At 38.6% G+C, this 14,044-nt stretch overlaps 1 protein-coding gene across 7 annotated transcripts in view; it reads right to left on the reverse strand.

Annotated features, from left to right (window-relative positions):
- Positions 1-14,044, reverse strand: part of RNF207 (ring finger protein 207) — a 92,926-nt gene that overhangs the window by 26,251 nt on the left and 52,631 nt on the right. For all 7 annotated transcript variants that reach the window (XM_056542951.1, XM_056542954.1, XM_056542953.1 and 4 more), the window contains 6 exons: positions 11,991-12,116; positions 9,680-9,726; positions 6,929-7,001; positions 5,890-5,958; positions 5,127-5,195; positions 4,737-4,858 (listed from right to left, as the gene is read on the reverse strand). In XM_056542951.1, the coding sequence (XP_056398926.1) occupies positions 4,737-4,858; positions 5,127-5,195; positions 5,890-5,958; positions 6,929-7,001; positions 9,680-9,726; positions 11,991-12,116 (506 nt within the window). The remainder of the gene's footprint in view (positions 1-4,736; positions 4,859-5,126; positions 5,196-5,889; positions 5,959-6,928; positions 7,002-9,679; positions 9,727-11,990; positions 12,117-14,044) is intronic.

The raw sequence follows: 14,044 nt of genomic DNA on the forward strand, positions 1-14,044 counted from the left end.
CTATAATACTGCTCCTATATACAAGAATATAACTACTATAATACTGCTCCTATATACAAGAATATAAATACTGTAATACTGCTCCTATATACAAGAATATAACTACTATAATACTGCCCCTATATACAAGAATATAACTATTATAATACTGCTCCTATATACAAGAATATATCTACTGTAATACTGCTCCTATATACAAGAATATAACTACTATAATACTGCTCCTATATACAAGAATATAACTACTATAATACTGCTCCTATATACAAGAATATAACTACTATAATACTGCTCCTATATACAAGAATATAACTACTATAATACTGCTCCTATATACAAGAATATAACTACTATAATACTGCTCCTATATACAAGAATATAACTACTATAATACTGCTCCTATATACAAGAATATAACTACTATAATACTGCCTCCTATATACAAGAATATAACTACTATAATGCTGCTCCTATATACAAGAATATAACTACTATAATACTGCTCCTATATACAAGAATATAACTACTATAATACTGCCTCCTATATACAAGAATATAACTACTATAATACTGCTCCAATATACAAGAATATAACTACTATAATACCGCTCCTATATACAAGAATATAACTACTATAATACTTTATCCTATACACAAGAATATAACTACTATAATACTGCTCCTATATACAAGAATATAACTACTATAATACTGCTCCTGTATACAAGAATATAACTACTATAATACTGCTCCTATATACAGGAATATAACTACTATAATACTGCACCTATATACAAGAATATAACTACTATAATACTGCTCCTGTATACAAGAATATAACTACTATAATACTGCTCCTATATACAAGAATATAACTACTATAATACTGCTCCTATATACAAGAATATAACTACTATAATACTGCTCCTATAGACAAGAATATAACTACTATAATACTGCTCCTATATACAAGAATATAACTACTATAATACTGCTCCTATATACAAGAATATAACTACTATAATACCGCTCCTATATACAAGAATATAACTACTATAATACTGCTCCTATATACAAGAATATAACTCCTATAGTACTGTTAGTTGACCCTGTAGATGGAGCCCTCATCCCTGCGCCTCTCTCTCGTCTCTGTACAGTTAATCTCCTGTTCTACGTCCAATATTCCAGGAAATGTTATTTGGCGGTATGCTCGGTCCTGTCATTATACCGTACTGCTGTTTTACAGTCTTTGTGACAAGAATAAGATCAGTTATTGTTCCGGTAGCCGATGTACGAGGCCGAAAAGAATCGGTAGAAAATCCTTTTAGATATCACTGAAAATGAATATTATAAGTTTAGACGCCATGTTTTTCTTTTCTGTATATAATGTGAATACAACATTAATAGTAAGTAAAGAGTATCTCCGCCTCTGCAGTGAGCGCCACCCGCTGGTTAGAAATGTAACCACAGTCCTGTTTACCTTACACCTGATAGAGAAGATTTATAAGGGAGCCGACACACATGGGGACATGCTATGTGTTATCTGCAGCAAAACAATGAAATCCGCATAAAATCTGCAGCTATTTATGTATCTGTTGATGATGCTGGTGATAAATGTGTAAATAGAATAAAAAAGTAAAAAACCACAACACTGCAAAATTACAAAGGATTTTGTCTTCCTTACTGAAATCAGTGGAATAAATCCGCAATAAAGTCATTTCATTGAGACATTTCCTCAACATCAACTAATCGGACTGATGGAATAATAACACACTGATGGAATAATAACGCCACACACTGATGAAATAATAGTGCCACACTGATGAAATAATAGCGCCACACACTGATGGAATAATAGTGCCACACACTGATGAAATAATAGCAACACACTGATGAAATAATAGCGCCACACACTGATGAAATAATAGCACCACACACTGATGAAATAATAGCTACACACTGATGAAATAATAGCGCCACACACTGATGAAATAATAGCACCACACACTGATGAAATAATAGCGCTACACACTGATGAAATAATAGCGCCACACACTGATGAAATAATAGCTACACACTGATGAAATAATAGTGCCACACACTGATGAAATAATAGCGCCACACACTGATGAAATAATAATGCCACACACTGATGAAATAATAGCGCCACACACTGATGAAATAATAGTGCCATACACTGATAAAATAATAGCACCACACACTTCTGAAATAATAGCAAGACACTGATGAAATAATAGCGCCACACACTGATGAAATAATAGCGCCACACTGATGGAATAATAACGTCACACACTGATGAAATAATAGTGCCACACACTGATGGAATAATAACGCCACACACTGATGAAATAATAGTGCTACACACTGATGGAATAATAGTGCCACACACTGATGAAATAATAGCAACACACTGATGAAATAATAGCGCCACACACTGATGAAATAATAGCACCACACACTGATGAAATAATAGCGCTTCACACTGATGAAATAATAGCGCCACACACTGATGAAATAATAGCACTACACACTGATAAAATAATAGCGCCACACACTGATGAAATAATAGTGCCACACACTGATAAAATAATAGCACCACACACTTCTGAAATAATAGCAACACACTGATGAAATAATAGCGCCACACACTGATGAAATAATAGCGCCAGACTGATGAAATAATAGTACCACACACTGATGAAATAATAGCGCCACACACTTCTGAAATAATAGCAACACACTGATGAAATAATAGCGCCACACACTGATGAAATAATAGCGCCACACACTGATGAAATAAGAGTGCCACACACTGATGAAATAATAGCGCTACACACTGCTGAAATAATAGCAACACACTGATGAAATAATAATGCCACACACTGATGAAATAATAGCGCCAGACTGATGAAATAAGAGTGCCACACACTGATGAAATAATAGCGCCACACACTGATGAAATAATAGCGCCACACACTGATGAAATAATAGCGCCACACACTGATGAAATAATAGCGCCAGACTGATGAAATAATAGTACCACACACTGATGAAATAATAGCGCCACACACTTCTGAAATAATAGCAACACACTGATGAAATAATAGCGCCACACACTGATGAAATAAGAGTGCCACACACTGATGAAATAATAGCGCTACACACTGCTGAAATAATAGCGCCACACACTGATGAAATAATAGCGCCACACACTGATGAAATAATAGCGCCACACACTGATGAAATAATAGCGCCAGACTGATGAAATAATAGTACCACACACTGATGAAATAATAGCGCCACACACTTCTGAAATAATAGCAACACACTGATGAAATAATAGCGCCACACACTGATGAAATAAGAGTGCCACACACTGATGAAATAATAGCGCTACACACTGCTGAAATAATAGCAACACACTGATGAAATAATAATGCCACACACTGATGAAATAATAGTACCACACACTGATGAAATAATAGCGCCACACACTTCTGAAATAATAGCAACACACTGATGAAATAATAATGCCACACACTGATGAAATAATAACGCCACACACTGATGAAATAATAATGCCACACACTGATGAAATAATAGCGCCACACACTGATGAAATAAGAGTGCCACACACTGATGAAATAATAGCGCCACACACTGATGAAATAATAACGCCACACACTGATGAAATAAGAGTGCCACACACTGATGAAATAATAACGCCACACACTGATGAAATAATAATGCCACACACTGATGAAATAATAACGCCACACACTGATGAAATAATAATGCCACACACTGATGAAATAAGAGTGCCACACACTGATGAAATAATAATGCAACACACTGATGAAATAATAGCGCTACACACTGCTGAAATAATAGTACCACACACTGATGAAATAATAGCGCCACACAGTGCTGAAATAATAGCGCCACACACTGATGAAATAATAGCGCCACACTGCTGAAATAATAGCGCCACGCACTGATGAAATAATAGCGCCACACAGTGCTAAGGTACAGACAAATAAGAGATCCACATAAGGCTCTGTTCACACTTCCCTTTAGCCTTTTCTTGTAGTCGCTGTATATGTTGGGAATATTTCCGGAAGTATATGTGCCGGACATATCTATAGTAAGTGTTCTATAATGCTGCACCTCTGTATAACGAGGCGCCGCACACTACACTTTACTATACTAGATGACTTGGCTCTATAGGAGCTTTCCCGATACATTTATTAATGTGAACACATACCAGCGCCATACGGTGCTCAAGTACCAAAATAGCCCTATATATCACCGAAATATACTGCTACAGAGCGGGGGGATGTATGGCCCGTCTTATAGTAAGAGTCTCTGTTGCCCATAGCAACCAATCACAGCTCAGATTTTATGTCTCATGTTGCTCTGGTAAAATGAAAGCTGAGAGGTGACTGGTTGCTATGGGCAACTCCGAGAATCTTAGGGCCCGTTCCCACTACGCAAAAAGGGCACGGATTAATTCCGTCGTGTGAACAAGGCCCTCACTATAAGACAGCACCATAAGCCTCTTATCTGTTTAATACCGCCACTTATGGTAAGGATCTACAGACAGGAAGTCAACTGTGCGCTGTGAAATATCCTCCCCCTTCACTACAATATTGGTAATATCTTCTGGAGATCCTGACATTCTCCTGTAGGTGGCGATAAGATTCTTAAACACTTACAGGCATCCGTTTCCGTGTCCCGGGGCCCCACATGTGGCGCTCACACTGCCGGCGCGGCGAAGGTTGAACATCAGCAGCGGCTCAAGACACCGGGCGAACTCGGCTGCGTAGTCCGTGTTGATCTGAAATTTACACCAGGACGTTCAGCGCCGAATAATGCGAAAAATTCTGCATCTTTCTCATATACTTTGTGTTATTATAATATAATAGTTATAATTATTATTCAATATTAATAAATCTAAAATGATATTATAAAATATAATAAATGTAATAAGATCAATGCTTGCTGTCAGTGAATGGGGAAATGTATTTGTTTTATTTATTTATTTTTTTTAATACAATTTTTCATGTATTTGAGTTTAATCCAATCGTACGTAAAACGTTACCCACCTTACTGCTCTGCGACGGGCGCAAACGGTGAGGAAGTTTTACAATTTTCTGCAGACGTTCCATGAGTTGCTGTAAAGACATATGTGACATCAATTATAAGGACACAGATGGGAAAGCCCAGGTTTTTTTGTAGTTCAGTCGTCTCTGAACTTTAAACCAATGGCTGTCCGTGTATGCTAGGAGTTATAGTTTTGCAACATCTGGAGGTCCACTGTTTGGAAACCACTGACCTAGATGCTAAGTATCTTAACTGTGGAACTCCTAATGCTGCAAAACTACAACTCCCAGCATGCCTAGGGTCAAGGTCAGGGTCTAGGCCAGTGGTCTCCAAGTTAAGGACCTCCAGCTGTTGCAAAACTACAGCTCCCAGCATCCAGTGGGGTTGTAGTTTTGAAACAGCTGGAGGCACACTGGTTGGGAAAAAAGGATTGGGAAGAATAGCTGTTAACTGAGATGAGCGTGCATGTGTATGGAGGATTGGGAGGAATAGCTGAGCTGAGCGTGCATGTGAATGGAGGATCGGGAGGATTAGCTGAGCTGAGCATGCATGTGTATGGAGAATAGGGAGAAATAGCTGAGCTGAGCGTGCATGTGTATGGAGGATCGGGAGGAATAGCTGAGCTGAGCGTGCATGTGTATGGAGGATCTGGAGTAAAAGCTGTTAACTGAGTCATTGACTGAGTTGCAAAACTACAACTCCCAGCATGCCCGGACAGCCGTTGGCTGTTGACTACTGTAGTGGATCCATATACCTGTTACTTACATAGCCAAGGTCCAAGAACTCAGACTTGTTAGCGGAGCTGAGGAACGCAGAGCATGTGACCAGATGGACCTGATACAGAGGAAGAAAAACCATACAATAATACGGCTGCATTTTATTTCCGTATAACCTGCGGTTTAAACATATGTTACAGGACGCTAAAAACGTATGCTTCAGTACGCCATACTGCGGATTCCGTTTCCCATTTATTTATATTAAAACATTTATTTATATTAAAACACAGCAATTACGTTACTGAAAAATGTAGCAACTTTTCAGAACAATGTAAATAATAATAAATGCGTCTTAAAATCCACAACACTTAACCACGCCCCCCTGCGCCAAAGCTAAGAAAAATGGCGGCATGGCAAAAAAGATACAAAAAAAAATGCCACATGGGTATGATAAATGTATCTTAAAAATGAAGAATGACGCTTCAAATAACAGGTGTGAACTCCTTAATAAACTCCTCTCTTTGTCTTTTAATCTCTTACTACTTACAAGATGTCGGCTTCAGGCTTTTCTTTCTGATAAACAGAAAATTACGAATTTAAGGGGAACTCCAGAGGAGAAAAAATTCAAATCAACTGGTGGCAGAAAGTTCTACAGATTTGTAATTTACTTTTATGTAAAATTCTTAATCCTTCCAGTACTTATCAGCTGCTGTATGCTCCACAGGAAGTTGTGTAGTCCTTTCCAATCTGACCACAGTGCTCTCTGCTGACACCTCTGTCCATGTCAGGAACTGTTCAGAGCAGGAGCAAATCCCCATAGCAAACCAGGCAGCAGAGAGCACTGTGGTCAGACTGGAAAGAACTACACAACTTCCTGTGGAGCATACAGCAGCTGATAAGTACTGGAAGGATTAAGAATTTTATATAGAAGTAATTTACAATTCTGTAGAACTTTTTGGCACCAGTTAAATAAAATAGTATGAGGTTCCCTACTCGTTAGGATGCCCGTGTGTCCGTACATGATGCTCTGGCCGCAGGTAAGTCTGCGCTACATTGTGATTCGGGGTATTACACAATACGTCACTTACCTGCAGGGTGGGCAGGAGGGAGGCCAGGTGGGAGAGTTGATCTTTAAAGGCCTTTTCCTTCTCATCATATTGGCTTTAAACATGGAGAAAAAACAGAGAGAGATGAGACGACAATGGATCCTCCTGCTGGGGCGATCACAGTATAAAGCTGTCCTCCACCTCCCATACCGCACCTTCACCATCTCATCCGCCCCCCATACACATGATTTACCATCTGCCCCCCATACACATGATTTACCATCTGCCCCCTATACACATGATTTACCATCTGCCCCCTATACACATGATTTACCATCTGCCCCCCATACACATGCTTTACCATCTGCCCCCTATACACATGATTTACCATCTGCCCCCCCCATACACATGATTTACCATCTGCCCCCCCCATACACATGATTTACCATCTGCCCCCTATACACATGATTTACCATCTGCCCCCCCATACACATGATTTACCATCTGCCCCCTATACACATGATTTACTATCTGCCCCCCATACACATGCTTTACCATCTGCCCCCTATACACATGATTTACCATCTGCCCCCCATACACATGATTTACCATCTGCCCCCCATACACATGGTTTACCATCTGCCCCCTATACACATGATTTACCATCTGCCCCCCTCATACACATGATTTACCATCTGCCCCCCATACACATAATTTACCATATGCCCCCCATACACATGATTTACCATCTGCCCCCCATACACATGATTTACCATCTGCCCCCTATACACATGATTTACCATCTGCCCCCTATACACATGATTTACCATCTGCCCCTATACACATGCTTTACCATCTGCCCCCCTATACACATGATTTACCATCTGCCCCCTATACACATGCTTTACTATCTGCACCCTATACACATGCTTTACTATCTGCCCCCTATACACATGCTTTACTATCTGCCCCCTATACACATGATTTACTATCTGCCCCCCATACCCATGATTTACCATCTGCCCCCCATACCCATCATTTACCATCTGCCCCCCCCCCCCATACACATGATTTACCATCTGCCCCCCCCCATACACATGATTTACCATCTGCCCCCATACCCATGATTTACCATCTGCCCCCCCCCCCATACACATGCTTTACCATCTGCCCCCCATACACATGATTTACCATCTGCTCCCTATGCACATGATTTACCATCTGCGCCGTATACACATGCTTTACCATCTGCCCCTATACACATGATTTACTATCTGCCCCCCATACACATGATTTACCTTCTGCCCCCTATACACATGATTTACCATCTGCCCCCCTATACACATGATTTACTATCTGCCCCCTATACACATGATTTACCATCTGACCCCCATACACATGATTTACCATCTGCCCCCTATACGCATGATTTACCATCTGCCCGCCCCCATACACATGCTTTACCTTCTGCCCCCTATACACATGATTTACCATCTGCCCCTATACACATGATTTACCATCTGCCCCTATACACATGATTTACCATCTGCCCCCCATACACATGATTTACCATCTGCCCCCTATACGCATGATTTACCATCTGCCCCCCATACACATGATTTACCATCTGCCCCCTATACACATGATTTACCATCTGCCCCTATACACATGATTTACTATCTGCCCCAATACACATGATTTACCATCTGCCCCCTATACACATGATTTACTATCTGCCCCCCATACTCATTTATTACGGGGATGAAGCCACAGTCAAATTCCACTGGCAGCAACTTATCTCCCACGGAAACAAAGAAGAGAACATGGTGACGTCCAACATGCTAAAACAGGTATGGCAAAACTACAACTCCCAGCATGCCTGATTAGCCCTTGGCTCCTGGTCTTCCCCATAGGGGCTGCGCCCATGTGCTGGATGCAACTTAATAGGCCAGTGCATGCGTCTCTAATGTCCTGAACCTATCCCTGCCTGGCATTACCTATTTAAAGCTGCCCTGTCCATTTGCCATGTGTTCCTGATCTGCTATCCTGTATTCGACCTGAACCTGTTTACCTGACGTTGCCTCTGCCTGACCCTTGTGTACCTCGCTGACTCTCCTATACATGACCTATTCTGTTGACACTGAGCCTGTATCCATCCAGACATTCATCCTGCTGGAACATCTTCAGTGCCACCTATTGGAGCTGCTTTCTGCTACTGTTTAACCCACACTGGACTGGACGGTGTCTCCTGCTATTACCCTCAGCCTCAGCTCTGCCTGGTGTCTGGCATCGGGCGGTCTGACCAGCATTAACTTATACCGGGGCCACTTTTGGGGCAGGGACCTGGTATCCTTAAGCAGCAGAAGTTCAGCTTTCGCTTTCTGAAGCAACATAAACATTAAAAACCGAGAGCAGTTTTTCCCAACCAGGGTGCCTCCAGCAGTTGCAAAACTTCAACTCCCAGCATAAGGCTGTCCGGACATGCTGGGAGTTGTAGTTTTGCAAGAGCTGGAGGCACCCTGGTTGGGAAACACTGACCTAGAAGATACTTAGATACTTCTGAGTTTGTCCCTAAGTCATGCTGCATCCATTCACTACTGGCCCCAGCATTCTCTTCCCGCACGTCACCTCTGAGGCCTGTGATTGGCTGCAGGGTCACATGTACAATGTATGTGGCGGTCACTGCAGCCGGTGGACACTGAGCAGTGGCAGAACACATTTTTATTATTAATTAATTTTTATTTTTTTTTATTTAAATGCTGGAATCTCAAAAGGTTCATCATCAGTTCTCACCACTGCACGGCTTTCAGAAGGATCTTTTTCCGCTCGGCCAGCTTCTCCTGAGAAAGAGTCAAACACACTCACAATTATATGACATTTCTGCTACAAATCTCTGTCATTTTTCATAACTTGCTCAGAGTATCCTCCAGGAGACATCCAGCACTAGTGAGGACTGCCCCCTAGTGGCCACTTAGAGGGAAGACAAGGATGAAATCTGCTGTATCAGGGACTCACCATATTTGCTGAGGAAAACCAACTCATTTGGACTTATGATATAAATTTGGACAAAACAATCTGGAAATCCTAACACAAGGTAAAAAAAAAACTGAATTCTAAATGTACAGAAAAATCAAAGGGGGCTGCTCAGCGTCTATATGACAGATGTAGCAGAGCCAAGTTTGTCCCTTGTCACACTGTAAAATTATCATCAACCTTAAAGCGGTACTCCGGTAGTTAAATAAAAAATTTCAAATAAACTAGTTCCAGAAAGTTATACAGATTTGTACATTACCTCTATTTAATAATCTTCCAGTATTTATCAGCAGAGAGCACTGTGCTCAGACTGAAAAGAACTACACAACTTCCACAGCAGCTGATAAGTACTGGAAGGGTTAAGATTTTTATATAGAAGTAATTTACACATTTGTTTAACTTTCTGACACCAGATGATAAAAAAAAAATTCCCATCAGAGTACTCCTTTAGCTAAAATGATGTCATACCGTATATACTCGAGTATAAGCCGGACGAATATAAGCCGAGGCCCCTAATTTCCCCCCAAAAAACAGGAAAAAAAAAAGTTATTGACTCGACTATAAGCCTAGGGTGGGAAATACATCATCCCCCCCCATGTCATCATCACCCCCTGTCATCATCCAGACCCCCGTCATTTTCACCCCGGTCATCATCACCCTGTCATCATCCCCCCCTTCATCATTACCCTGTCATCATCCCCTCCTTCATCATCAGCGCCTGTCATCATCACCACCTGTCATCATCCCCCCTTCATCATTACCCTGTCATCATCCCCTCCTTCATCATCAGCGCCTGTCATCATCACCACCTGTCATCATCCCCCTTTCATCATTACCCTGTCATCATCCCCCCTTCATCATTACCCTGTCATCATCCCCCCCTTCATCATCACCGCCTGTCATCATCCCCCCTTCATCATCATCCCCCTGTCATCATCCCCCCTTCATCATCACCGCCTGTCATCACCCCCCCTTCATCATCACCGCCTGTCATCACCCCCCCCTTCATCATCACTGCCTGTCATCATCCCACACACCCCCTTCATCATCACCGCCTGTCATCATCCCCCCTTCATCATCACCGCCTGTCATCATCCCCCCTTCATCATCATCCCCCCTTCATCATCATCCCCCCTTCATCATCATCCCTTGTCATCATCTCACACCTCCCCTTCATCATCACCGCCTGTCATCATCATCCCCCCTTCATCATCATCCCTCTGTCATCATAAAACCACCCCCCCCCCCTTCATCATCACTGCCTGTCAGTCCAGTGGTCTTCAACCTGCGGACCTCCAGATGTTGCAAAACCACAACTCCCAGCATGCCCGGACAGCCATCGGCTGTCCGGGCATGCTGGGAGTTGTAATTTTGCAACATCTGGAGGTCCGCAGGTTGAAGACCACTGAGAAGGGATTGACAGGCGGAGAGTTCACTCGAGTATAAGCCGAGGGGGGTGTTTTCAGCACAAAAAAATGTGCTGAAAAACTCGGCTTATACTCGAGTATATACGGTACTCCCTTTTAGATAAGACTGCAGAAAATGCCACCAAAGCCACAAAATGGATCTGACGTCGCACTCAAGTCTCATCAAAGAGAAATGGAAGACAGAAGAACTACAGGACATAACAAGGGGTCTGAATACTTATGTCCATGGGAAAGTTTTACTTTTTCTTTTGTAATAAATTTGCAAATCCAGCACTCACCAATGTTGTAAACTAGTGAAGATTTATTGGTCCATATTGTAGTACATGATGTGTTTCGGATGTCTGCCTCCCTCAGCTGTCTGCCTATCGGAAGGCACTTATGCCGAAACCTGTCCTGTACTGTGATATGGACCAATAAATCTTCACTATTTTACAATATCCAGGCCAGGATAGGGGGGCATTAATTGTACCCCTAAGAATCCTGTTACCCTGTGGCCGCCCCCCTAGTTGCACCATTGACTCATAGTGCAGATCTTGTAGTGTCAGCCTCATTTCTTGATGTTTATTAGTTACCACTACTGTTGTATGTAAATGCTCCTGTATATGTGACTGTTCCTATTACTCCTGTGAATGTTCCCAGGTTACCTGCATGCTGCTGAACAGAGTATTGATGGACGTCTCCTCCTCGTCTGCGCTGTTCCGCACCTCCTCAATCATGGCCTTCAGGAGGATGATTGCCTCCCGGGTGGACGTCTGCAGCTCCTTCACTGTCTGTAATAGACGCACAAAATGATATATATATAGCCCAAAAATTTAAATAATATTGGACATCAATGCATATTAATAAATAACATTACATAATAATAAAAATCAATACATAATACTTTCCATCTATACATAGTATATATTAGATCAATACATAATACGTTTCATCTATACATAATAATATAGATCAATACATAATACTTTCCATCAACACATAATAATATAGATCAGGACATTATATTTTCCATCTATATCTAATATAGATCAATATACATTTCATCTATATATACTAATATAGATCAATAGATAATACTGTTCATCAATACATAATAATATAGATCAATACATAATACTTTTCATCTATACATAATAATATAGATCAATACATAATACTTTTAATCTGTACATAATAATATAGATCAATACATAATACTTTTCATCTTTACATAATAATATGGATCAATACATAATACTTTTCATCTTTACATAATAATATGGATCAATACATAATACTTTCTATCAATACATAATAATATAGATCAATACATAATACTTTTCATCTTTACATAATAATATAGATCAATACATAATATTTTCATCTTTACATAATAATATGGATCAATACATAATACTTTTCATCTTTACATAATAATATAGATCAATACATAATATTTTCATCTTTACATAATAATATGGATCAATACATAACACTTTCTATCAATACATAATAATATAGATCAATACATAATACTTTTCATCTTTACATAATAATATAGATCAATACATAATACTTTTTATTTATATACATAATATAGATCAATACATAATACTTTCCATCAATACATAATAATATAGATCAATACATAATACTTTTCATCTATATATAGTAATATAGATCAATACATAATACTTTTCATCTTTACATAATAATATAGATAAATACATAATACTTTTCATCTTTACATAATAATATACATCAATACATAATACTTTCTATCAATACATAATAATATAGATCAATACATAATACTTTTCATCTTTACATAATAATATAGATCAATACATAATACTTTTCATCAATACATAATAATATAGGTCAATATATAATACTTTTCATCTTTACATAATAATATAGATCAATACATAATACTTTTTATTTATATACATAATAACATAGATCAATACATAATACTTTTCATATTTACATAATAATATAGATCAATACATAATACTTTTCATATTTACATAATAATATAGATCAATAAATAATACTTTCCATCAACACATAATAATATAGATCAATACATAATACGTTTCATCTATACATAATAATATAGATCAATACATAATACTTTCCATCAACACATATTAATATAGATCAGGACATTATATTTTCCAACTATATCTAATATATATCAATATACATTTCATCTATATATACTAATATAGATCAATAGATAATACTTTTCATCAATACATAATAATATAGATCAATACATAATACTTTTAATCTGTACATAATAATATAGATCAATACATAATACTTTTTATTTATATACATAATAGTATAGATCAATACATAATACTTTTTATTTATATACGGTACATAATAATATAGATCAATACATAATACTTTTTATTTATACACATAATAATATAGATCAATACATAATACTTTCCATCAATACATAATAATATAGATCAATACATAATACTTTCCATCAATACATAATAGTATAGATCAATACATAATACTTTTTATTTATATACATAATATAGATCAATACATAATACTTTCCATCAATACATAATAGTATAGATCAATACATAACACTTTTTATTTATATACATAATAGTATAGATCAATACATAATACTTTTCATCTTTACATAATAATATAGATCAATACATAATACTTTCCATCAATACATAAT

The sequence above is a fragment of the Hyla sarda genome, chromosome 10 (assembly GCF_029499605.1).
Source record: "Hyla sarda isolate aHylSar1 chromosome 10, aHylSar1.hap1, whole genome shotgun sequence".
NCBI classification, from domain to species: domain Eukaryota; kingdom Metazoa; phylum Chordata; class Amphibia; order Anura; family Hylidae; genus Hyla; species Hyla sarda.